The sequence below is a fragment of the Stegostoma tigrinum genome, chromosome X (assembly GCF_030684315.1).
Source record: "Stegostoma tigrinum isolate sSteTig4 chromosome X, sSteTig4.hap1, whole genome shotgun sequence".
In the NCBI taxonomy this organism is placed as follows: Eukaryota; Metazoa; Chordata; class Chondrichthyes; order Orectolobiformes; family Stegostomatidae; genus Stegostoma; species Stegostoma tigrinum.
In genome coordinates this window covers 12,762,654-12,789,983 of record NC_081404.1, presented here as the reverse complement: position 1 = coordinate 12,789,983, position 27,330 = coordinate 12,762,654, and the positions used below count along the sequence as shown (strand labels likewise).

General features: G+C 42.3%; 1 protein-coding gene across 2 annotated transcripts in view; it reads left to right on the top strand.

Moving 5' to 3' along the window:
• LOC125448307 (sonic hedgehog protein-like) overlaps positions 1-27,330 on the top strand; it is a 104,781-nt gene that overhangs the window by 63,749 nt on the left and 13,702 nt on the right. For both annotated transcript variants that reach the window (XM_048523540.2, XM_048523541.2), the window contains exon 2: positions 10,984-11,245. In XM_048523540.2, coding sequence (XP_048379497.1) covers positions 10,984-11,245 — 262 coding nt within the window. The remainder of the gene's footprint in view (positions 1-10,983; positions 11,246-27,330) is intronic.

The following is a 27,330-nucleotide window of genomic DNA, read 5'->3' as shown; positions in this document are numbered from 1 at the left end:
GGATAAAGGAGAAGATAGCTGAAGAGGAGACCGACAGGTCAAAGAGGTGGGGATGGAGCCAGTAAAGGTGAGTGTAGGAGGGGAGTTAGGGAGGGGTTAGGTGAGTCTAGGGAGGACTGACAGGTCAAGGAGGCGGGATGAGGCTAGTAGGTAGGAGATGGGGGTGGGGCTTGAGGTGGGAGGAGTGGATAGGTGGGAGGACAGGTTAGGGAGGCGGGTATGAGCTGGGCTGGTTTTGGGATGCGGTGGGAGAGGGGAGACTTTGAAGCTTGTGAAGTCCACATTGATACCATTGGGCTGCAGGAATCCCAAGAGAAATATGAGTTGCTGTTCCTGCAACCTTCGGGTGGCATCGTTATGGCACTGCAGGAGGCCCAGGATGGACATGTCGTCTGAGGAATGGGAGGGGGAGTTGAAATGGTTCGCAACTGGGAGGTGCAATTGTTTATTGCGAACCGAGCGTAGGTGTTCTGCAAAGCGGTCCCCAAGCCTCCGCTTGGTTTCCCCGATGTAGAGGAAGCCACAACAGGAACAGTGGATACAGTATTATACCACATCAGCAGATGTGCAGGTGAACATGTGCTTGATGGGGAAGGTCTTCTTGGGAGCAAAGGTCGCTACCAGATACTGTCTGAACTCAACCAGGATTATCCAAGGGTTTTCCAAAGTGAAGATGTTGATGAGACATTATGTCTGGTGGCTGGGATTGGATGCAGATATTGTCACATCGTTGGGGCAATATCTCCAACAATGATATTGCCCCATCATCGTGCCCAGAGTGCCAACGAAAATTACCACCAGTTGCTCTCTCACATTCTTGGGAATGGCCAGGTAAACCCTGGACTCGGTTACACATCAATGACACTAGTCCTTTCATGGACTCAATGTTCTTCGTCATTGTGGACTCCCACTGCGCCAAGAGGAGGAGGAACACCTCTTCCAAGTGTTCAAGGATAACGGATATCCAAAGAATTGGGTCAGGAGATGCCTACAGGGACAGCATCAGAAAGATTCTACACGCCCTGACACGCCTCATCACACTACCCTACATCAGGAACACGTGAGAATTCACCACAAGACTCCTACAACCGCTGGGCATCAGAGTGGCACACAAGCCCACATCAACCCTATGACAAGTGCTCACCCAAACTAAAGACCCACTCCCCGCCTTGGACAGGACCGATGTCATCTACAAGATCCCCTGCAGAGACTGCGAGGAACACTACATCGGACAAACAGGAAGGAAACTAACAACAAGAGTACATGAACACCCACTGGCTACAAAAAGACACGACCAATACTCACTCATCTCAATCCACATGGACAAGGAGAACCACCACTTCAACTGGGACAACACCAAGATCCTGGGACAGGCTAGGCAGAGGCAGACACAAGAATTCCTGGAAGCATGGCACTCCATGAAGCAGGCTACTAATAAACACATTGAACTGGACCCCATATATATTCCACAATGGAGGAAACCTAGAAGTGAGGCAATCCATTGCAACGGACCCCAGAGTTTAAAAACCAGGCGGGAAAACACACCAATGCTTCATCAGAGGCTGCACTGAGGATGTTACCCAGCACAGTAACGAAACGTCTGCGGAACAACAAACCAGCTTGGCGAGCCAACCTCAACACCCACAATCTGAGCTATAGATCAACTCCAAAACCTTAGACTCCCACTCAAAGTGGCTGGTCATGTGGCCTTTTGCAATACACAGACTCCCGGAAGGGTTGGTGACAGATAACGGGCTATTGTTAACCAGAAAGGGATTTGAGTATTTCCTAAAATCAAATGGCATTTGATATAAAGACAGCTCCATACCATCCATCATCCAATGGCCTGGCAAAAAGAACAGTTCAAAATTTGAAGGCAGGCTTAAAGAAACAGCCTATATGTCCAAGATACCAAATTGTCCCAATTCCTATTTGATGATAGGACCCCACCCCCTCATGCAACTACATGGGCAGCTCCAGCAGAGTTGCTAATGGGGAGGAGACTCTGCACCAGGTTAAATCTGATCTTCCTGGGCCTGGAGGCAGCAGGGGGTGGGGGTGATGGTGGTGAAATGGCATTAGGATTGCCAGTGCTGGACACAAGACTCCTCTAAATGAGCGAGACAATTTACTTCAGGAAACAAAGTCTGTGCCGAGTCCATGGAAATGGCCCTGCTTGGGTCGGAGGTGAGGTCGACGTGAGGTCAGGCCCCGTGACAAAGTTTGGTGAGGTGAGGCATCCCCGAACCACCACATAGACCATATGAAAGCTGCAAACTTGAAAACAGGGCAGGAGCAAAGCATACTGAGCCCCTCAAAGCAGCTGGGAGGCCTGTCAGCACCCGTAGGCTCTCTCCTTCCGTCTCTTGTCAAAGCAACCTCGGAGTCGGAGATGGACACAGCGGATATTGCAGACGTGACTCCTTTACCACCTGAAGAGGACAATTAATTTCTTCCCAGATGCACCAGGCACAAGAGGTGTGCTATTGTCCAGTACACACTGCCCCTATCCAAGGCTGAGTCAGAGGGACTGGACCTGGTACAAACACGCCCCAGGAGACGCTACAAGAAAAAGAACAGGCCTACATTCCTGGACTCAGAGGGGGAGGGATGTAGTGATTGTAATGAAGTCAGCTGGGTGGACCTCTGTCCCTGAAAGGTACAATGGCTCCTGATCCTGATCAAATGGCCACTTGGACACAAAGTACTGGAGAGTGGCCAGTGGCCCTAGAACAGTATTCCAATGTTTTCACTGGAAGACAGAAGAGAGGATCAGGGAAAATAACAGTTCTGGGGAACAGTTCCTGTACTTGGAAGGGTTGGAGAAGGAAATAAGTCAACCCCCCTTCTCCTGATTGCCAATATTCTAAAATGCCTGCCTGTAAGTATCAGATTAAACCCATCTGTAATGTCAATCATGGTTCCATAGTCAACTGATATTCAACTAGAGCTTAAGATTGAACATACAAAATGGCCACTTGGGTAAGGTACTGGAAAATGGCTTGGCATCATGGAACCATGTCCCAGCATGAGTGATTTCCCTAATAAGTGCAGATGAAGTGGAGAAAGTCATGAAAAGAAACAGATAATGTTGGAAGCTTATCTGGACTATGCCAAACGTGGATATTTATAGCACAGAAGTAAGGCATTCAATCCACCATGCCTGTCCCATCTCTTTACCAAATAATTTCACTGCCCCACCATTTCCCCACAGCCCTGTATCTTCTGTCTTCAAACGTGAATTTTTTTTCCCTTCTTATGGTGCAAGGGTCTCTGCTGCAACCATTCCACACTCCAACAACCCTCAAAATATGATTGTCATCCCTAACTCTAAATAATGATCACCAACTCAGGGACAAGTTTGTATTGAATTTTTCGAGACAAACAATTTGATATAAATGTTTCAGGCACAGCCAGCTCTATGACCAAAAAGAAATAAAAAATTATAACAATTTTCTTTGGAATTTTAATTAATCCTGGTCAAGGATGCAGTTAACCCTAACCCTAGCCCTAAACCTAAACTCATCGCAATTCTATGGATGAGATTGAAAGGTTAAAAAACGTAATGTTTTAAAATATCAACAATTAATACCTTATTTGTAACTAGTTAGGAATAATGGAGCACACTGGACAGATAATTGATGTGAATTAACTGCAAAGCTAAAGGCAATAGACTGCTGTTTTTATCTTAAATCCATGTATACAGTGATAAGGAACAATAGGAGAGGAACTCGGGCAATGTAAAAATGGTACAAATACTCTAAAACAATGTGGAAGGGTAGACAATTGTGTCTATAATCTCTCAAACTATGATCTGATATCCCTATGAAGGTTCTGAGGAAAAATCAAAGGGTGAAGCCACCTAGGACTGCACTTGTATGTTCAAGACTTGGGACTGACTCAGGAGAGTAGCACGGTAGTAAGATAGAACCCTTTTGTCTATCCTGTTGATTGGAAAGTTGATATGTGGTGTGGGAATAGCTGAGAAAGGAGGGGGAGGAATAATCCTAAAAAGACCACACCAAAGGCCTAGATTAGTGGACTCTCTTGTGTCTGACTGAGGTATAAGAAGGCTCCTGGGTTGAGTTAGCTGAAGTATAATGAATTGACTATAATGCCTCTGGCTCAAGGTGGTCATGAGCAGACATTCCTACTTCTCTTTGTTCTATTTCTTGCGGAAAGTACACATGTAGATACTGTGCTTGATATTTCTCTTTATCGCGAACAAGACTTGTCTTTTCAAGTAATTGTGGAAATGTGCAATTTCTGAAAGTGCAGTTCCATTAGCAGCAATGAATACAAAGCTTTGCAGTGCGCAATTTTTCATTAAATGTCTGACGCCAACAGGGACAAAATCAATTTAACAACGAGTCTCTACAAGCACTGGTAAGCTCATTCAAGGAAAGTTGCAACCTCTGTACTGATGGGAGAGGCCAGCTCCTAAACATGCAAAGAAGGCGCCAAGTGTTCGCAATATTATCACTGGCAAAGTGAATGCTCTGTCAACAAGTGAGGACCTAGCTGAAGGTCTAGAAGAAGATGCCGGTTGAAAAGAAAAGCACAAAGGTAAGGATTCAATACTACTGTAAAAGCAGTGCAAATATGGATATGTGGAATGAACATATATGCAACTGAAGGAGAATAGTTAAAGATAAAAGCAAACTGTACAGGCTCAGATGAATGTTAGCAAGATACAGCAAATAATGCTTCTGAACCAAAATTGTAGTGTTATGTAAATTGCATTAAACGTGCCATGTTGGGGAAAAGGGAAAGAATGTATTGCAGGAAGAACCTCCATGGGCCAAATTATCCTGACTCAATCCCCTCTTTTGTTTTAAAGGCAAAACTGGCATTTCCCCGAAGGGCATGAAATGGAACAAGTGATGGACCCCCCCTCCCAGACATTCAGGAACTCACTCCATATGAGGAAGCTATGGTTGATTTATTCGGGAGGGAGAGTTGGGACTGTGGAGATTGGAGGGGAGCGCAGAGCTGCTGGTATGTACTGTATTACTCATATATTCTATGATTGTACGGTGTGTTACGTCAACATGTCCTTAAGCACTAATTCTGCACAAGCGCATAATAGTGCATGCAATGGCAAAATAGAACACAACTGGATATGTGCTGGAGCGCTCCTAATATGCAAATAGCTCTGTCCACAGAGCACATGGATGACCAACTGCACTAGACGAGCATTACAAGCATAAGCACTGTCATCACCCCCACTTAAACCGGATATCAGCGCAAATGTACCTACTAAGGGGACAGGTACACAAATTCTACTGGTCAGCAAGCAAAAGGCACTGGTGAAGAGTGGACAGTAACAGTTGCGGGGGGCCACCTGTTAGGGTGCAGCTTCAGCATGTTTTGTGGCCCTATGGGGCTGCATGGAATGCAGACCATTAATGGGCCTCACTTCAAAAAGTACAACACTGCAATGTGGACTAATCTGCCTCCGTACACACACCAGTGAAAGGTGGTTTAGATTGTTTGGACCAGCCAACACTTGTGTACTCCATGGAGCACATTCATTAACTGCAGTTTGACACGGGTTAAAGGCAATACCAATGGTGCCTGCAGGATTGACATTGAGTTCTGAATCCTCCCACTCTTGCTATGGATGCTATATTCTCCAAAGGTTCTACAAAGTTCATAGACGCATAGCATTCTATACTCATAGGTCAGTGGGCATCATGAGAAGCGATGCCAGTGATATTTGTGGAGTAGCACAAGAACAACTGGTTAGAGCTCATATCAGTGGCAGTTGTGTGCTATTGTGTAACCATTGGTGCTACCTCTGACAGTGACTACGGTGACTTGGCACTGATGCAGGGAGGTAGTAACAGTTCCAGGTCATGAACGTTCTGGAACCCTCTCAGTTCACTGGATGGGTACACAGCTACTCGCCAATAATATTCTCCAAATGGAAACACTTAGCATAAGGCACATTGACAACCCACAGATGTGACACATATGACAAATTTGTTGGTACTAAACTAACTGAATAAAAGTCCTTCACTTTCAGTGTGTTGCAGTCTCATTATTTCACTACGTGCAAAATAAAACAAAAGCTGTGAAGAGCCAAAGTAGGTGTCAGGGCTTGTGATGTAAGAGCTGTCTTATGAAATGACTAGTGGTGGTGCACTGTAGTTAGTTACCTTCCTTCATGCTTTCACAGACTAGATGGCCACCTTTGGTCAATGAGCTTGACCAAGAATGGGTAGATGACCATTTTGTGCCCCACTTGACCAAGATTCGCAGCTGAGTTGTGCATCTTTTCTGCACTCTTGACCCACGATTTCTTCCTCTATTGTGTTCTGTCTGGTACATCTATGGTCTCAGGCAGAAAACACTGCTCAATTCTGCCACTGTTGTGTTGACATTTACAATTGTCATCCTTTTAAGTTCTCTGAAACCATGTCTGACGTGAAGTAAATATCACTTCTCATTTTCACCCTGCAGCTACAGAATGATGTCCAAGTTTTTAACTTTTTACCAGTCTTTGCCAATTAAAAATGGCTCTTTTTCCTCCCTGCCTTTCAATAAATTTCTAAAACCAGTTTCAAGCAGGGAGGAACAGGGCTGATTAAAAACATTAAAAAGTTAGTGCTAAAATTAGCAGGCACAGCAATGTTTTTCCTTGAGTGAGTCAGATTCTGCTCTCATGCCCCCTAAGGTCGAAGCCTGGTGACACTCCCTGTCCAAGCTCATATGAGCGACATCCACCTGAGCCTGAGGAGCTGGGAGGTGCCTGTGGAACTATGGGGAGATAATGAACTTTAAAATATTTCCCTGTTGGGAAATCCACTGCTGATTGTGCTATTGAATCTGCAGACCAGGAAAGTCCCATGTCTCATATCTGAACTGTATTGAGTCATTCAAACAGCTTTCAGGGCATTACAATTGACTTCGACAACTGTGGGCCAGGGAGTCGGGTGTGGTGCCAGAAATCAATCCTGGTTCCTGCTGGGATATGTATCCAAGTGGGTACTGGGCAAGGAGAGATTGGTCTTGGCACTAATGCCAAGTCAAATAACCTGATGATACTTTATCTGGAATAATGGATAAAGGCTTTGTTGAGATCTGGGCCCCCATACCACAAGTTTCAGTTTAAGAGAATAACTAAACAGAATTGTGAATTTGTAGTTAAATATGTTTGAATAATCTTTGTGTGGTAGCTCAGCTGTACATCTTTTCTGTGTTTTTTTAAACTGTGTACTGAATATTTGCAGGATGAAAAAACAAGGGGATTCATTTACTTTACCCTGGAAATCTGAGTATGCATGGCTCTTGAGGCTTCTTTCTTGGATTTTTTTCCAAAGTTTGGATTTTTTTGAACTAGTAATGTCAGGCTGGCTGGTGCACTGTCATCTTAATCCCACAAATTTGCAGTTCTGAGTTGTACCTTTTGAGACTTGCACACCTGGGTGTGAGTGTGACTGGTTTCCATATTAAGTTCCATTTCATCATGACTAGCTGAAGTGCTTCCAACTGAGCGATTGTGACATTGGGTGGGCTTGTTATAAAATATAACCAGCTTAACAAAAGATAATCACTAGAAATTTGATTGGTGTATGAAATCTGATGATGGATTATAATTATAACATAGTACAGTAATTCACCCAGTGTATTATCCAATTAACATTGAGATCAAGTAGAATACAATCCTCATTTGGACAGGACTATCTGTTAATGGAACTTGGTTTTAAAATAAAATCCTTCAGGAGTAGAAGTTTGAATATTTTATATTTCTAGACTGATGCATGCATTAGACTTGTAAAGGTTTGACCTGCCAGTTCAGACCTGGACTCAGTCTTGGGCAGTTGCCTTTTCCCAGCTTGGCTTATTTGGCAGCAATGGCCTTACATCAGAGGATTGTTCAGCATCTCAGTGTTTCACATTAAGCTGGCACAGCAATGAGATGCTGTATTGTCTGAGGAACCATCCCTTGGATTAAATCTTTAAAAAAAGACATTGTCTACCTGTTTATGTAAATGCCAAACACTTAAAAATAAATAATTTTTCTTATGTCCTGGCCAGGAGTTCTTCTACAGTTAAAAGCAGCCTAACTGGTCATTTATTTCATTGATGTTTATGAGGTCTTGTTATGTGCAAATTGGCTGCTTCATTCGCTATTAAAATGGCATTTTGGAAGTGCAGTGGGTGGTTTGAGGTGTGATAAGATGCTGTATAAATGCAAGCCCTAACTTCCTTATGTATTAAAGTTTCTGTCCCCTTTTTTTCCACTTATAAAGTCATAGAGTTATATCGCACAGAACAGATACTTCTGTTCAACCTGTCCATGCCGACCAGACAGCCTAAACTGACTCAGTCCCAATTGCCAGTGCTTTGCCCATATATCCCTCTAAGCCTTTCCTATTCATATACCATCCAGATACCTTTTAAATGTTGTAATTATACCAGCCTCCACCACTTCCTCTAGAAGCTCATTCCATACACGCACCACCCTCTGCGTGAAAATGTTGCCCTTTAGATTTCTTTTAAATCTTCCTACTCTCACCTTAAACCTATGCCATTGAGTTTTGGACTCCCCTACCCTGGGAACAAGACCTTGGCTATTCACCTTATCTGTGCCCCTCATGGTTTTATAAACCTCTATGAGGTCAGCCCTCAGCCTCCGACGCTTCAGGGAAAATAGCCTCAGCCTATTCAGCCTTTCCCTGTAGCTCAAACCCTCCAACCTCGACAACATCCTTGTAAATCTTTGCTGAACCATTTCAAGTTTCACAACATGTTTCCTTCAGTAGGGAGAGCAGAAGTGAACTTGACAAGTATTAATGAGCAGTAAGAAATGTACATGCTTTTGGGTGGCATGGTGGCTTGGCAGTGAGCACCGCTGCGCCCCAGCACTAGGTTCCCAGGTTCGATTGCAGCCTTGGCAGACTCTGTGTGGAGTTGCACATTCTCCCTGTGTCTGCCTGGGTTTCCTCCCACAGTCCAAAGATGTAAGGCTAAGTGGATTAGCTGTGGTGAATGCAGGGTTACTGGGACAGGATCTGGGTCTAGGTGGGACTCTCTTTGGAGGATCAGTGCAGACTTGGCCTCTTTCCACACTGTAGGGATTCTATGAAATAGAATTAGAATAGTTTCAGTGGGGATGCAAGCACTGGTAGATGCAAGTCGAACTTTGTTCTATCTTGAAATTTATGATTCTGTATGCGGTGTAATATTAGAATGAAAACTTGTTGGGTTTCTACAGTCATATATACCAGAAAAAAAGTGTCTTAATTTCCCTTTGTGGCTCAGCTAGCTTAGTGAGCTATTGGTATATGTCGATGGAAAGATTGCACCCTCTACCTTCAGTCCTTTGCTCCCCCAGAAGTTGTCTAACAGTTAATGTGCAAAATTTGACCTGCCCTACCTCCTGGCTGAGAAGTGTCGGAGAAACAAATTCTTCCTGATCATTGGGCAGTGGCTTTTGCTGAAATGTGTGAATAAGTGAATATTAGACAGATACACGACTGTGTTTGGCTTTGATAAACCCCTCACTGCTTTTCATTTGATCAGTTTTCTCAGATTCAATCATCCTTTAGACTCTTATGTAGGTAAGGCATTAGTGATGTGAGTTGGCGTCCTTAGGGGAGAAAACTAGGAGAGGAATAAATCTAATCCACATTAAGGGAAACAATACTGTTATACTAAAATTTAAGTTGTTGTCATCTTCATTGTCTGTTGGATATGACCTAGTATGACTCACTCTCCAATTGGCGTATGTGGGTATGCACCTAATACCTGTTTGGCATACTTCCCCACACAATAAATGCTAACCGATGAAAATAAGAGATTCGAGGGATCAATTGCAAGCATGGTACAGTATTTTGATCATCAATGTGTTCCTGTTCTACCAGGCACTTGCATGCTGTTTTCAATGAGGAAAATACATACCTTGAATGTTCATTAGCTCATGTACATACTTTTGGGCTTCCTGCTGTGATAGTCAGTGATGGAAGGTGGAATTCTGTGATTATAGCTGTACATATTCCAAAAAATAGCAGAAATTGAATTTTGTAATCAAAACCCTGACTGACCACTATACTATAAGTTCACACTGAGCACTCATATTTCTTCCTGTTGCCCTCCCCTCCCATTAAGACTGTGACAGTTGTGGTGATGTTAACTGTTTCAATGGCCTATTTTGCAGAGAGAATAGAGTGGGACAATTCCTTAATCTTCTTACTAAGAATCATCATGCAACTAACTCATTCCACCTGATGGTAAAATATTTCTCTATTACTTATCTGAGATATAATGGTACCTCTGGAGGCTGGAGGAGATGAGAGATAGGGAAGGGCCAAGTTGTGGCACAATTTGACAAAAGGCTTAATTTTAAAATCAAGGCTTGCGTAACTGGGAGCTACAGTAGACCAGCAAGCAGGAATTAATGGGTGACTGGAACTTGGTGTGAGTTGGCACACAGAATAGAGGGTTTTAAATGGCCTCAAATTCAAGGAGGGTGAAAAATCAGAAACCATCCAGGAGTACATCAGGGTGGTCCCATCAAGAGGTAACAAAAGTGCAGGTAAGGGTTCTGAGGTAGGAGTTGAGTGACTGTCTGGATATGTGCTTGTTAAACTCGGAAAACAATTGCAGATCATGAGTTTCAAAGTGATATCACAATTACAGACCAGAGATAATGGGAACTGCAGATGCTGGAGAATTCCAAGATAATAAAATGTGAGGCTGGATGAACACAGCAGGCCAAGCAGCATCTCAGGAGCTCTGATGAAGGGTCTAGGCCCGAAACGTCAGCTTTTGTGCTCCTGAGATGCTGCTTGGCCTGCTGTGTTCATCCAGCCTCACATTTTATTATCTCACAATTACAGACCAATTGCTTTTTCTGTGTTTGGGTACTGAAAGTTTTGAAATAACTCTTCTGTCTGAGATAGACTAGCCCCCGTTGTTTTGTTTTGGAATAGAATGCCAATAGTAACAAGTGTATTTATTTCTGTTAAATTTCAGCGCTGTAAGGATAAAGTGAATTCACTTGCAATCTCTGTGATGAACCAGTGGCCAGGAGTGAAACTCCGAGTAACAGAAGGCTGGGATGAAGATGGACATCATTCAAAGGAGTCCTTGCATTATGAGGGCCGAGCAGTAGACATCACCACCTCTGATAGGGATCGCACCAAGTATGGCATGCTGGCCCGTTTGGCTGTTGAAGCTGGATTTGACTGGGTTTATTATGAGTCAAAAGCTCACATTCATTGTTCAGTGAAATCAGGTAAGAGTCAGAGCTTCATCTGGGCTTCAAAAGGATTAAGATGTGGAATACTTCAAAGAGTTTTTTTTAAAATACAGGTTTGCAGAATCAAATCCACATTAAGAGCCAAAAAAAACTTGTTGAAGAACAATTGAGCCATTGAGCACCTCACTGCTTAGTGGTTATATTCATGGTAAAATAGCCGGACAAGGTGTCCAGTTCGCACGTGGAGAACAGGTAAAGTATCAGAGGCTGCTGGTCTGGCACAGGTGAAGAAAATAGGCAAACTTGAGACTGCTCTATAAGCGTCCTACTGCAGTACATTGCTACATCTGGGTGTCAACCTCTAGAATGAAGTAACATGGATTTGCTCCCAAAATTCCTCACATGGCGTTTCTCCATTCTGAACAGATGGTGGAGGAAACTGTTGTGTCCTCCCATTGTGAAGGAGCCATTAAAGGTAAATTATTCACCCTGAACTACTATGAAGAGATCCTGGGCACATATTAACTTTGTCCTATTCCAGTGGGGGAATTGTGTGATTCAAGACCAGAAAAAGAAATGAACTAAGGTGGATCAAGGAAAATCTTTTCCTTCTTTTGGCAATCTAGCTGTAGTTAATGAAATTTCAGTTGTGTTCTGAATTAATCAAGAATATATAAATGCTTCAGTTAGATGCAATCAGCAATCTTCTTTTGTGGAGCATCATGTTAGACATGGCACGACTGTGAACAGTCTCACTTTGGGAAGTGTAGTTATGGCTTCAAGTTCCACTCCCAGAAATGTGAGCATATAATTGAGGCTGGTAACTTAGTACTGAGGGACAGCTGTACTGTCAGAGATGCCATCTTATGGAAAAGATGTTAAACTAAGTCCAATCTGTCATTGGTTGGACCTAAGAGATCCCCTTGCAATATCAGGAAGAATGGCAGGTGAGTTCTTTCCCAATGTCAATGTTTATCCCTAAACCAACATCAGTAAAGTTGATTTTCTTATCATGTATTTTGTTGTTGTTTGTGGGATGTGCTGTGCGCAAATTGGCTGCTGCACTTTCTACACTACAATGCATATGACGCTTTGAAACTACTACATTGGCTGTGAAGCACTTTAGAATGTTCTAAAGACATGAATGATCCTATTAAATGTATGCTGTTTTTTTCATTTCTTTTAAATGGACAACTTTGTTCAGGATGGTTGGAATGAGGGGAAAAGTAGTGTAGGGGGAAGGGCTTAGATTAGTTCACAGTTCAGTGCAACATTGAGGGCCGAAGGGCCTCGGCTGTATTGTTCTATGCTCTGTGTTCTATGTTCTATAACAGGGGAAATGATCACTGTAGTTGCTCTTGTGCCTAGTATGTAGAGTAACTGGCATTTCATCAAACTTTTTTGATGTCCCCAAAATTTTCAACCAACAACTAAGTGTCTTAGTTGCTGAGATGATTAAAAATTAAAACCTAATTTTATTTTTCCCTTTCTTACGAGCCAAAAATCAGCTTGCTTGGAGACCGTTTTGTTTTTCTTTTTTTGTTGCCTCAATCTTTCTGTATACTTTAGAAAGCAATGAATCAAAGCATACTCCCCTAAAATATTTTGTTTGTACTTTATCCCTTGTTGCAGCAAGGTACAATCACAGTATCAAAATACTCAGAGACTAACTCCGTCATGTTTACAAATGCACTTTTATGAGGCATGTTTGTTCTGAGAACGTTGATATCTTGTTATTGAATGATATGTGTTGCTGGCAAGTTTAACTGACTGGCATCTGAGGTGATGATACCAATCTATCCTTGATGTAAAGGATACATTGCTTTGACATGGAAATGAGTGTTGCTTATTTTTAACCCTTTGAAGACACCACTGGTATTTCTTCAGAATAAAAACTTTTGTAGTCAGAGCCACCCCACTGAGATACTGAGTTTATCTGATTAGTAGCCTAGCCATTCAGGCCAGAAGTGTCCCAGTTCAAACTCTTTTAAAAGTCATTTGGAGCAGTGCTGGAACATTACAATTAGTTTCAGGGCCCTGGATTAGTTATATTCTAATAAACGTGCTCAGAGTTCCTACTACACACTTACAAAGCAGGTGGGACTTGAACCTGGCCCTCCTGACTCTGAGGTAGGAACACTACCACAACAGCCCTAAATGTAGTCCCAGTTGACTCTCTCATTACAGACAGAGACAACTGGTGGTGTGTGCGGGGGTGGGAGCGTCATGCCTCAGGCAAGGGTGAGGTTGAGAAGACAGGACCTTCATAATCTTCAGAACATCAACTGAATCCATGCCATTGGCGCCACTCTGCATTGCAAAACAGCTGTCCAACCAACTGAGCTGAACCGATCCCAAAAATAACCCAGCATCCCCAGGAATGCCTTTAAAGCCGGACTCTGGTGGGACTTGAGCTCATAACCTTTGAATGCCTTCAACATCCTCTGACTAGAAGTTCCACACACTATCCACTACACCGCAGCGCCACTTAAAAAAAATCATGGCTTAATATGTGGATATTTTTAATTAACCTATATGATGACACACACCTCTGGAGCAGGTGGGCCTTCTGGATCAAAGGTAGGAACACTACCATTGCAATGGCTGGGAATCAAACCCAGGTCAGCTGCTTAGAAGGCAGTGATGCCCACCGCTACACTGGATTAGTAAGGGGAGTGGAAGAAAAATAAGAGGAACCAGGGCTTCTATTCTTACGCATTGTCTTGTACTCTCTGCTGAAAAAAAACTTATGTATAAGTCTGTGAATGTTGAAAGCCCAGAAAAGATGCCACTTTGAGTTTCCAGCTGACACTTGCTAGGTTAAGATCACATTAAGAGTAATCAAATGGGTGAAGTGCTCAATGGCAGCCAGATCCATTGACATATTGCAACAATCTGCATCTTCGTAAGAAAGTGGGGAGCTAGCAAGAAATTTCAGTATAGCTCTGATGAATATTGGGCCTTTGAGTTTAAAACTATTGGCTGCTTTTGGAAATCAGTATATAAGAAACAGTAGAATATGAAGGAAAGTCAGCAGTGAATTTCCACTGAGAGTAAGTTGTGAATGAGCTCATGAAGAAAAGACATAGACACAAACAGCTTCATGAGTTTGGTAGATTTGAATGTGTTTTTATAGACTGAAAGATTTTGAGATATGGATGGGGAATTGGATAGAGTTAAAGAAAAGAATTCCATTTCATTCATATCAAATACCAGGATCTCTCACTTCCACATCAGTGTGGAGTCAGCATCTACAATTAAAGGTGCTATCTGACCGAAAGTTGTTGGTGTCAAGAGCAGAGGGATTTTTGAGTTCAGGTTCAGATCTATGTGGCATTAAACATGCACCAACTGCAAAAGGCCGTTCATGAAAGCAAACAGAATACTGGGTTTTATGTAAAGAAGTGCTGAGTTAAAAAATCCAAGACATAATAGTGAGTCTTTATAAAACCTTTGTAAAGGAGCCAGGACAGCATTACTTTTGAGCTTCATGCTAGTGGAAAGCTACTGAGAGGGGACAGTGCAGATTCCTTAGAGTGGAAGAACCAACAAAATGCAAGATGCAATCAGATGACTGTCGTCTCTTTGTGCAGGCTGTAAGGGGTTAGACATTTCGAGTGTGTAGTGGTTAAGCACATAATTATCTATAATTCAACACTGGCATTGAATTACATTATCTAGATAACAATAAGCCGAAACAAAACAACCTGATACCTGATGCCAAGGCTACTAAATGTTGTTGGGCTTCACTAACAAGTGGGTACGATTTTCAGAGATTCTCACAGTCTTCTACTTTAACTTCACCAAAACCAGGAAAAATTAAATGGTCATTTTCATTTTTAACAATTTTCCCAGAAATTCTGCCAGTATTCCACTGAAGATAAGGAGTGGGGTTGTGTGTGTGAGGTGTAGGGATTGAGAAAGTTTCCTGATCTTTACCTGACCTGAATGTTCAATTCTAACAATAGTACCCCGAACAAAAAACTGTTCTGACCTGTGCTAATATCTCCCTTTGCTTCTATTAACTTCAAAGTAAAGTACATTAAAACTCAGCAGTCTGGAAGAGTGGAAGCCAGGATCTCATTTGCCTACAGAGATCTAAAAGTCATGAACTTCCCTCAGTCCATTGCAATGCATCACCTCACAACAGGCATCACAGTAGTTATATTGACACCTGTTTGAGCTGCTACTTGCCAAGATAATGTCAACACAGATAAACTCAAGAGCAGTAGAAAATAACACCGGCAAAGAAAACCTTACTCTCAACAAAATAGTTGCTGGAAATCTCTACCTGTAGCTGTCGCAGTATTTTTCAAAGCTATTTTCTCTGTTCAACAATCCAGCTGAATTCTGTCCTTAGCTGGGATGGCAGATTAAAATGTCTGCAGCCAAACCATTGACAATGCTGTTGGCAGAGGAGAAAGAGCATGCACAGGTAAGAATTCTGTTTTCTTTGTTTTTATCCCCCTTCAGCCCCATCCTAAAATGAGTGAGGCAACTGCATTTTGCTCAGCTCCATTTGAATAAAAATTCAATTTTTCACACAACTCTGATTATTGTGTTGATATGATAGACCAGGGGGTGGATTAAACTGAATAAAATACTTCCTGCAGTGACAGGGAATAGTGGAAAGTGAATGTGACTTGTGGTTGTGTACATGTACGACAGAAAATCTGAGGGATCAGACCAGGTTGTCTTTCTGCTAAATAATTAGCATAGAGGGAACTGGGGAGAGAGAGAAAGAGAAAAAAAAAGAAAATACCTCAATTAAAAATAACACTGAGGGAAAACAAATTTTAAAAATGTATTTTTGTAGATCTAACATGATGGAAGGTCTCAACAAGAACTGTGTACTCTTAAGGTCTAAATTCTTAAATTAGCAATTTGTGCAATGTGTGGGAAGTTTAAGATGGCCCTCTTGTTCCCACAGCTAATGCTTCCCTTAATGAAATAAGAACCTCCCAGATATTTGTTGATGGGAGAAGGAGAGTATTTGCTCACTAATTCAGGAAAATGTACAAGGAGGAACATTTGTAACTTTCCCTTCTGTATTGCAAGACAATTCCTGGATGCTTTCTTTGGCAGATCTGTTACTGTTTTCGTTAAGCATATGCAAGCATTAAAAGCACTGAATTCTGGGGTCCAACCCAGTTAAGCAGCTAATTTAAAACTTGTTTTAGGCAAATACAAGGTGTTTCAAAATCAGTGGAGCTGCATCTGGACAGACTGCAAATGATCAGAGACTTTAAAAAGCATTTGAATAATGTGTTGGTTTGAATCCAGCTGATAAGGCAGCTGATGTTGGAGACTGCATACGGCCCACCCAGGACTGAAGGTTGGAGCTATTGTGTGTCCCTTATTACGTTATGAGGAATAGGAAGTACTGTGACTGAGAGGGGAGTGGACAACACTTTTCCATCCATATGCTAATACTACTCTAACTTCCTGGCCTGAAGGAAGCACATGAGAATTCTGTTGACCCTCCCTCCCTCTTTTGGGAACCACTTTAATTTTGTTCTGTCCCTGCTAACAGTGTAGCTAAGGCAAGTACTTTTTGGCAGGCATCAGCTTTCAAGTTACCATTCCACAGCATAATGTATGGAACACTACCATTGAGAGATAAAACCATGGACACTTTCTCCCCCACCCCATCTGAGGGTTGAGGCTCAAGGTGAGTTATGCCTAGATGAAGCCAGAATTCTCTAGTATCACACCCAAGTGGCCATTTCTTCATTCGGATCATGGTTAGTAAGTATTCAGAGGTTATTCAGTGAGGATAGTCCAAATATAAATGCCAGCTAACTTAATAGATTGCAAGTCAAGCCTGTGACCTTCTGGGTTGTGTGAGTTGGTTTTCCAATGAGTGGTGCTTCTTCTATTAAACCATCACTTGGGTTTTGCTTTTGGATTAACTGGATATCTGGAACATATTGCAAGATTTCAAGTTTGAGCCTCCAAAGTAAACAACATAAAGATTTGCACCTGCTCATTTTCATCATAGTTTGCACACCTCTTCTCCATGGTGATGCTGTCCACTTGTATAACTCCAGAGCCTACATACTGGCTGGCAAAGTCAAGGGTTGGGTGGGAGAACACTAAGCAATTCCTTGAGTTGACTAGCTGTAGGTTTGCAGCTCTCCATTACCAAGTTCTGATAGATTCCTCCTGCTTGTCCAGGAGGGGCCATGCTACCAACTAGGGCATTCACATATTGGATTATTCGAGGTCAACTCTAAACATACTCAAGTCTTTATTCCTGAGTCTTGAGCTCTCTAGATTCCATCAGTGAGCTTGGTTAGCAGGCCCATTATCAATAGCAAACTAAATTTGCCTGATTCCATTTTCAGATGACTAAGTCTGTCACAGAGGGTTAACGTTACATTTATCTCTGGATGTTCAGAATCATCATTTTGAAGCCAAGTTACATCCCACTCTCCACACCACCCACCCAAACCCCTTGGGACCCTGCACACTACTCCCTTGCCTCCCAAAGGAGGATAGTTAGTACTTACTTTTTACCCAGCTAGGCAATGCAGACAGCAGATACTAGAAATATCCCCAGTTCAGCTTGTGAGCAGTACAGTTAATCATAAACTGTGGGAGTATGTTACCAGCATCCTCTCCAGACTTAGACACAGACAGAGTCCACCTGACCCTACCAACACAGACAGTCTGGAACCAAATTATGGTTAGCACCAAGCACTAGATGTATGAGCATGTGGTTTCCTACCTGACGTCCCAGGTAGCACCACCGAGTAGCTGTCTTCTCAAGATGTCAATATTTTAGGGCTACTCGAACTGTCTACTTTACACCAGTTAACTTGATGTTCTGGTGTGACACCACAGGCTTATTTATCACCAACTGACAAGATTCTGAGCCAGGTACAGCAGTAGAAGTGTACCTAAATGGGCAGATGCTCCAATTGATGCCATCGCAAAGCCAATTCTTTCTTCACCCAAAATCTGCACACACTTGTTACCCAGCAACCCCTTGCTGGAATCTAGGTTTGGTTGTTTGGTTGTTTAAACCCCCTCGGTTGTCATCAGGCCAAATACAGAGATACAGAAACCAGCTGTTAGCAAGACCTTCACACCACAAAATGAGGTCATTTAGCCCTTTGAGGCGACTGTCAGTCAGTCTCATTTTTCTGTTCTATCCTTGCAAGTCTATTTCCTTCATGTTTGTCCAACGTCTTTTGAAATCATTGATCTTTTCTGCTTCGACAATCCTCACGGTCAGTGATTTCCTGTATCTTCCAGTTGTCATCAAGTTCTTTGGCATATTTCAGGGACAATAACTAGTAAAACCTCCTGATCTGTTCAGGTCACTTAACCCTTTTGAAGAAGAGGGTTGAAGCCAAATATTTGCTGAACCACCTTTAAGAGGAAACGTAGTTACCATGGTAAGACTGTCATTCCTGAATGTTACTGATAATTCACTTTTAAATTGTTAGTGATCGAATATGTGATTAAAGTGGAATGCTGCTTCCAAAACAAGCCAGGTGTTTCTGTACAGATTGAGTCAGAAGGAATTGTAGGCAGTCAAAATTGCAACTCACTTGCATATCTGATGCACTTAGATCTTGATAAATGGATAACTAATTTGCCAAGATTGTTTACTTTGGGGGCAGCTTTTTAGTGCAATGCTTCTAAAGAGTCATTTGTAATACTTCTAACGTGACCTAAAGTTGGGACGACATGTTGTGCTGTACAGGACTTTGGTGAGTCCACTTTTAGAATACTGTTTATAGTTCTGCTCTCCCTGCTAGATATTGTCACATTTAAAAGGGTGCAGAAACGATTTACCAGGATATTGCCGGGGTTGGAGGGTTTGAGCTACTGGGAGAGGCTGAATAGACTGGGGCTATTTTTCCTGGAACATCCGAGGCTGAGGGATGACCTTATAGAGGTTTGTAGAATCATGGATAGGGTGAAGAGCCAAGGTCTTTTCCCCAGGGTAGGGAAGTCCCACACTAGAGGGGCATAGGTTTAAGGTGAGAGGGGGAAAGGTTTAAAAAGGACCTGAGGGGCAGCTTTTCCACACAGAGGGTGGTGTGTGTTTGGAATGAGCTGCTGCAGGAGTTGGTGGAGGTGGGTACAATTACAATATTTAAAAAGCAACTGAATGGCTGTATGAATAGGAAGGTTTAGAGGGATATTGTCCAAATACTGGCAAATGGGACTCAGTCAGATTGGGATGTCTGGTTAGCACAGACAAGTTGGGCTGAAAGATCTGTTTCTGTGCTGCATAACTCTGACTCTACTCACGCTGTAACTCAATGTAAATGAGACATTTTATTGTATAAAATATGAACTTCAAACAATTCTGATGGTTCAGTTAGACAAGTCAGCGCGGCTGACATGTGCAGGCCAGAAAATCGAGGTTTGATTCCTCCAGCAGGTTTTGGAAGCCCAACCAAGATTTGGAACTGAAGTGGGTGGGAGTTGAAGGTAACCATTTTTGGGATGGGAAGAATAGCAGGACTACCTGACTGCACATCGCACTGGTTGACAGGGCTAGTTCTAATGGGGCCCAGGCCTGTAGGCAGTGGGAGGCAGTTTCCATTGGCAGACTGGGTGGCCAGCACTTTAGGCAGGCCTAGAGACCCTCCCTGTCTGGCAGCCCCATAGGCTGCCCTAAGGAACGAATTCCCCCACTACAATGTTGTCTGGCTATGTGATCTATTTTATAATTGAAGATTTTAAAGTTGGAGAGAGGGTTCCTCCACTTCAAAGTCCCCTCTCTCCTGACCTTTCCCATTGCAGCCAGCTGCTCCTTTCAAACTGTAAGGCCTCTGATTGGCCCTCTAGTTTCATGAATGTCCACTGCCCATGTTGGATAATGAGTCTGTCTCTGGGCTAATTTATTGGAAGGGTGGGGTTAACACATTGTTATACTCACAGGGAGGGGCTGTTCCACCCCACCCCCCCCACCCCCACCAACCAGCAAAACAATCCCAACCTCTGTTTTCCAGCCCCAGAGGGAAATTCCTTTCACTGGTCTTGGTCAAATTACCTAAAATTGGGGGTCATACAAACTATTTCAGATACTTGGTTAGACAGGGGGCAATCAACAGTAGCTGTCCATTGCAATACTTTCCACGTCAACCACATCCCTTCACCCACCCCACAACGTACAGATGCATTACACATGGTACATTTTAATCAAGCATTCTTCAGGGTTTAAAACTTTTAGTAACTTCATGTGGGCAAAACATCAATGTTATCAAACTTGAGGCATTAAACCCATTTTTATTTACAATAGTCCCTCTCAACTGTTCTTGTTTATCATTCCTGGGCTTCAAATATCCTACATGCTGTGCATCCTCCCTCTATCAAGTCTCTCCCTCTATCCCTCTTATTGCTGTCTTCTTTCATAGGACTCCCACAGTGTGGAAACAGGCCATTCAGCCCAACAAGTCCACACCAACTCTCCAAAAAGTATCCCACCCAGACTCACTCACCTACCCTATCCCTGTAACCCTGCATTTCCCTTGGCTAATCCACCTAACTTAGACATCCCTGGACACTAGGGGAAATATAGCATGGCCAATCCACCTAACCTGTACATCTTTTGGATTCTAGGAAAAAACCGGAGCACCCGGAGGAAACTCACACAGACACGGGGAGAATGTGCAAACTCCACACAGTTGTCGAAGGCTGGAATTGAACCTGGGTCCATGGTACTGTGAGACAGCAATGCTAGTCACTGTGCTGCCCCATATTTTTCTGTGACAAACAGCGAGATAATTTAGTTTTAGTCATTTTTACTATCTGTTTCTCCTCAGTCCAACTAGTCCTTGTGTCTGTTATCCTTTCTTCCTGTAACTTCACTGTTGAAATCAAGACTCAGCAAACATTTCCGATTCAAATTCATTTATTTCCAGTGGAACTCATCATTCTTCTCCTTGGGTCCCAGAATCCACAATTTTCAAACCAAACCTTGCTATTTCACTCATTTAGTTTGGCTTTTCTCCTCTTTTTTAAATTCTTGGTGCCTTGAAGTTGGTTCCTCACTCAGATTACTGAAAAAAAATCCCCCTGAACTCTACTCAATTCTCAGACCTAGGAGCTGAACTTTTAAATCGACATAAGTTGTTATTATGGCTTAACAACAGGGCGGCATGGTGGCTCAGTGGTTAGCACTGCAGACTCACAGCACCAGGGACCCAGGTTCACATTCCAGCCTTGGGTGACTGCCTGTATGGAGTTTGCACATTCTCCCTGTGTCTGCATGTGTTTCCTCCAGGTGCTCCAGTTTCCTCCCACAGTCCAATGACGTGCAGGCTAGGTGGATCGGCCATGCTAAATTGCCTGTAGTGTTTCAGGGGTGTGTGGGCTATAGGGGGATGGGTCTGGGCGGGACGGTGTGGATTTGTCGGGCCGAAGGGCCTGTTTCCACACTGAAGGGAATCTTAACCTGTGAACCCATTCATAGCTATTTACTGTAAATAAGAAAGAAATATTGACTGGAATTTGTTTATGGATCCTTGCTAAAGGTCTGTTGTTACACCAACAGAGTAGGAACATCTACTCAAAGAACAGTATATCTAATTTATACATTTTACTTTCTCATTTCATTCGCATCTGTATAAACACATTTTTAAAATAAACAGAAATCAAATTGAAGTGGGCAATCCATTCTCACTACCTGCCAACTTCCATACTTAATAATAAATGGAATGAGAAATTTTACTTTTGTGAAAATCACAAAAAGAAGTTGTATATAGATTGGTGCGGGAAATAAATCAACAAGAGCACTGGATTCCAACACAGGCACAACTAATTTACCTTAAATCACCCAGCATGTTTTCTATTTGTAAAATACAACTCATTGAGTTTCCTTTCTCCTTTGCTTATTTTTCTATTCCAGAGATGAAAGCCACAGGTGTCCGTGGTTCTGTGGTACCTTGGCCATGTGGCCTTTTATCAGATGGCATCTTGGTCAATGAGGCTTTGGTTGTCTAAACATAGGTATGGTGAAACACAGGCGAGAAAATCTTAATTCCATGGTGCATTTATTTACAGAGCCATGAGGCAGTTCTTCCTTACATCATGAATGAAATGCCTGCACTGAACTGTTTTATACAGTGCTTCTATGCAATTGGCATTTATACTTGGAATCAATTAAATTTTATACAAAATTTAAGTGACATCCACTACCAACTTACTTCCATTACCCTCTAAGTTTGATAAAATTAATCTTTTTACTTGTAGTGTGTCTCCTCTTCAATTGACCTAATTTACAGGCTCAAGATCTATCTAATTAACATAATTGCTTAATGTTATCCTATTTGCATAATTGATATACCTTCCATGTTGTCTTTTGCATGATGGTGTTCACATTTTAAATCTCTGACTGATGTGCCTTCCCATAGTTCTCTGAATTTGGTCCCTAGGTCTTCCAGCAATATTGACTAGATTCAAGCATGATTCATTCTATCTTGTTTCTGGCTGTAAAATATAACAGTTCCAGTGAACTAAAAATGCTAACTTGGTTATGGCAACATTCACAGCACTTTAAAATAAAAGTCCTGCCATCCACAAAATCATTTTAAAACTGAAATATTTACAGAAAATTCTGTTTGGAATGTGTTCTGTTTCTATATTATACACTAAGTAATTCTCCAAGCCAGTTCTGAGCAAACTGTGGTTACAGTTCTGAATTTAGTGAGAATACACAAAAAAAATCCTTAACTCGGAGATTCGGCAATGTCTATTCATTCATTCCACTGTGCTGCTAGCTTCAATCAATTTAGTTCATTTTCTCTAATCCTATCAGCATTAATTGCGTATTATGTTTAAAAGAAAAATCAAAGAAAATGAAAATGTTAGTGAAGTTTAGCATTTCTCTGAGTATTGTGTTGTTTAGAAAGGACACAGGTGTACAATCCTGATGAAGCAGCATGTACGTTCAAGGATGTAATTTCTCACATGTTGAATCAACAGTTGGAGGCTGTGGGTCTCACTGCAGGGGAGGGGAAATCTGAGGCAAATTCACCTTAGCTGCTCTTGAATAACTCTTGGCAGGTGGTATATAGACAGTGGCTTGGGAGCAGCAATCGATACCCTTCAGTCCTTTATTCATTTTTAGGCACAGTAGAAGCTAATAAAATCATAAAAGATCAACCTCACCTCTATGTCTGAATACAGCACTTGTTTTCTTTACAAAAGTATAAAAGGGAAAGGAATTTGGAATTAAGAGAAGGGTGGATTTTTAACTTGCCACCCAGATGTCTAGCTGACATTCAGCCACCCATCATAGAAATTGTCTTTTTATCATTTCCATTGAATCAGTTTGACATTTTCCATAATTAGCGGCTGGTCCACAATGTCAGTTCTACGTGCAGAAGGCAAGTTAAAAATCTATCCTAAGGAGTTGGAAATTAATTAAAGAATGTAGGTTATGTGGTTTAAGCTCATATAGGAAAATTAAATTTATACATTTTCATTTATTTCATCCTGCTACACTGAATCATTTTAGTAAGATCAAAATTGTATATTCTGAATTACAAATACATGTACCTCTGAATTTTTAACATGGCCAGTTGGGCACAAACATGGCAGTGTTTCTTTCATTCCTTGCAGGAAATAAGTCCTGACTTTACAATTAGCAACAAAAACAGAAATTATTGGCGAAACCCGGCAGGTCTGGCAGAACCATCTGATGAAGAATCACTGGATTTGAAACTCTACTTTCTTCTCACGAATGATGCCAGACCCGCTGAGTTTCTCCAACAATTTCTGTTTTTGTGTCAGATCTCCAGCATCCGCAGTTCTTTGTTGTGTTTTACAATTAGTATATTGTCCTACTCAACAATTAGTGTTGAAGGCACAGAGTAAGGGAAAATGCTAATAATCGATCCTAGAGTGTGTAATACTGTTGTAACTAATAAAGGCTGATTTGACATCCCTCGTTACTTCTGTTCAAACTCTGGCTCTGGCAAATAACCAATTTGTTTTTCATTGTGTGATGACTGTCAGTCCATAATCTGGTCATTCAGTGAGACTCTTCACACGACTACATCCTGTCTCCAAGAGGCTATTTTAGTCAAGTGTGCTTCCTGAGGGGAAAACTGACATTTCATTCACTAACCTTCCAAGCAAGGGAGGTGTAAGTTGCCAATTCCATCCTCCTCCCCTTCCTAATTTTAGAAGCAGAAGCAACCTTGCCGATTATAACCAAAATAGTACAACAAGTCACATAATCCAACACATCAAAATTAAAACTAAAAGATTTCCATTTGCTTTCCTGGCTTTTGTTGGCATGCAACAAGCCTGAGTGTCGTCATTGTCTCTCTTTGAAGCAGGTCATTTTTGGGTCAGAGTATTTGTTGGAAAATGTGAGATTTCAACATAGCATGGCCTAAAATAAAAACAGAAAATGCTGGAAATACTCAAATAGGTCCGGCAGCGTCTGTGAAAAAAAAAACAGAATGATAACCAGAATTTTATCAGCACATCATGGTTTCACTGCTAGGACCATAGGTCCCAAGCTTGCTTGCATGGGTCAGTGGTGGAACAGCAAAGTGGATTTTTCTGGTGACAGCCAAACAAGAAGCTAATGCTGGGACTGCCATCCAAAGTAAAGGTGGTGGCCTGTCTCTCCAAGCTGTTGGCTCACTTGGGGTTCTGCGATGTCACTGATGCAATCTCTACTGTGACTGCAGGGATACGGAGGTGCCCTCTACTGTGCCAGGCAGGTGGATCTTGGTGATTATAGGTGACAATGGAAAACTCTACAGCAGGTACACCCTCCAATGGGCATGGCGCATTTGAAAAGAAAGGTCTCCCTCTTTCTAGTCCCATCCCAGAAGTGACTGGAAGGCGACCTTGATGTGTTTGGCAGTCTCCAAACATGGTCAGGAAGCTGTTCTGACACCAGTAAAATGCTAACTGGGGTGTAAAAAGGCTATTAATAGGCTGGTTAATTGGGTTAATTGGCTACAAGTCAACAAGTGGTCAAGCAGTTGCTTTCAAAACACCCTGTGGCAGGAGGAGGATGAAACCCTCTGCAGCCATTTTACCAACTCTTCTTCCCTCCAGCAAATTTCCAGAAGGCTGGTAAAATCTAAGCCATGTGTCAGGATGATGACTTTTCATCAATATTGTGCTGGATTTTCAAGGAGTTGGCTGATTAAGTGGCCGCTCCCAGGGACCTCATCCAGTTAAGCAAGGAAGGAGGGTGGGCTCCCAAGGATGGAGGATGAGCAGGAGACCTCCAGCACTGAGGGATTAGCCCTGACATCGAAACAGTGAGAGTGGCTGATGTAAATAGGAGATAGGAAGCGCATCTTAAGCTGGAGGCTCTGAAAACCTTTTATCTTTTTTAAAATCAAAGACCACAGCCACCAGGCCATGTTATAGAGCAGAACCTTCCACTGGATAGCCCAATGGCTCTAGTGTGTACCAGGGAGGTGGGTGGGGCAGGCTTCACAGCTGGATGGAATGCTGGATTACCAGGAAGCTGCTTCCATATCTCTTGGCCATATTCCAGCCTTGGGCGGGGTCCTACATCCCACTTGGAAAATTCAAATCTACAATGGACTCTGCCTCTCTCTCCACAGATACCGCCAGAACGTGATTGATTTCCAGCCTTTGCTGTTTTTATTCCAAATTTTCGGCATGCACTATTTTGCTTTTATAATAGCGTAGCCTAAAACAGATGGTGATGCTGGTAATCTTACATTGCCACACTTTTTCAAAGCAGCCTCATGGTCAAATTTCAATTGAGCTATACAATTGCAGTTGCTGAAGATTTGCAATTTACACTTGCTCCACCTGAAGTTTCTGCCTCATTCAAAGGCTCTACAGTATATTTTTGGAAGCTTATAGGCAGAAAGCCTGTGTTCCAATTTTAACAAACTGGTTCCTGTGTTCACTTGAATTTCTGTGCTACTTTTAACCGTTATTAATCAAAGCAAAGGAATTTTTACCCCTGGAGCCTCACTTAATCTAATTTTATGTTACCCCTGAACTCGATAGAAAACCACAATCCTTTTCACCTGGAAAGGGAACTTTCATGATTATTTTTTCTCTTGAGACAGAGAGACGTTAAGACTTTTTAAACAGTCTTTTTCGGTTTTGTGTGTATCTTCAATTTGTTCTTATTGCACCTGTGGAAGGTTAAAATTGCTGCAATGCTGTGTAATGAATTTTGAAATGTTCTCATTTTGATTCCTGCTGTGAATTTTCAGGACCTGCAGAGGGCGAGGGGAAGAATGGAGGTGGATAGAGCCCCAAATTACCAGTGCTAGGTGGTAATGCCAATTTCCTGGAGGCAGGTAATTTGGCAAAGGCAGTTTTGAGCTAGCAGGGTTACTGTTCCCACAATAGCAGGTAGCAAATTCAGTACGTGAAAGAACCTTATTAAATACACATAAGGGAGGTTCACTGGGGAAATCCTTTTGGCTTCCAGGTTCCCGAACTGACATTTGAGAAGCTGGAAAAGGCAATTTAATTGCCTAGAGGCTAGGGGCCAGTGCACTAGGCAGGCCTAAAGGTACTCCCTACTTGAATGTAGGTGCAGGGATTTCACTTCTCCACCCATTTCCACACTGGTGCTCTGGCTCCTGTTTCTGTTATTTAAACTTTTTAAAAAATGTTGCCAAGAAGATGGATCCATGTTAAAGCACCTCCTGTTAGTAACCGCCTATTATAGCCAGCTGATCCTCTCAAGCTGCAAAACGTTGATAGAGCCTCTAGCTTCGAGACCCTGATAGCTGCCCTTAAGTAGACGTTGATGTCCAATTAAGTAGATGTCCAATTAAATGAGCACCTCCTCTTGAAAATAGTGATTCCCAATTGGGCAGATTTTGTACCCAGCAGAGTCGTGACCCTTGTTTCCTATCACCGGTACGGAAGTCCAGCCCCTGATATCCACTGGAATAGTGGCAGTCTGTTGCAACTATTGGCGGGTTAGAGATTAGTATAGCCAGCATTTCTACAATTGATTCACTTTCAAACAGGAGGCACTGGATAGGTGAAGTCTGAAAATTGGTTGAGTAAAGCATATTGCTTGGTTGTGGTGTTCACCATTGTCGAAAAGTCTGCATAAGCCTAAAAGCTTACACACAAGTTCTAAATTTTCTAGTTTAGCCTCAGGGTTTTCTTGTCCTGCA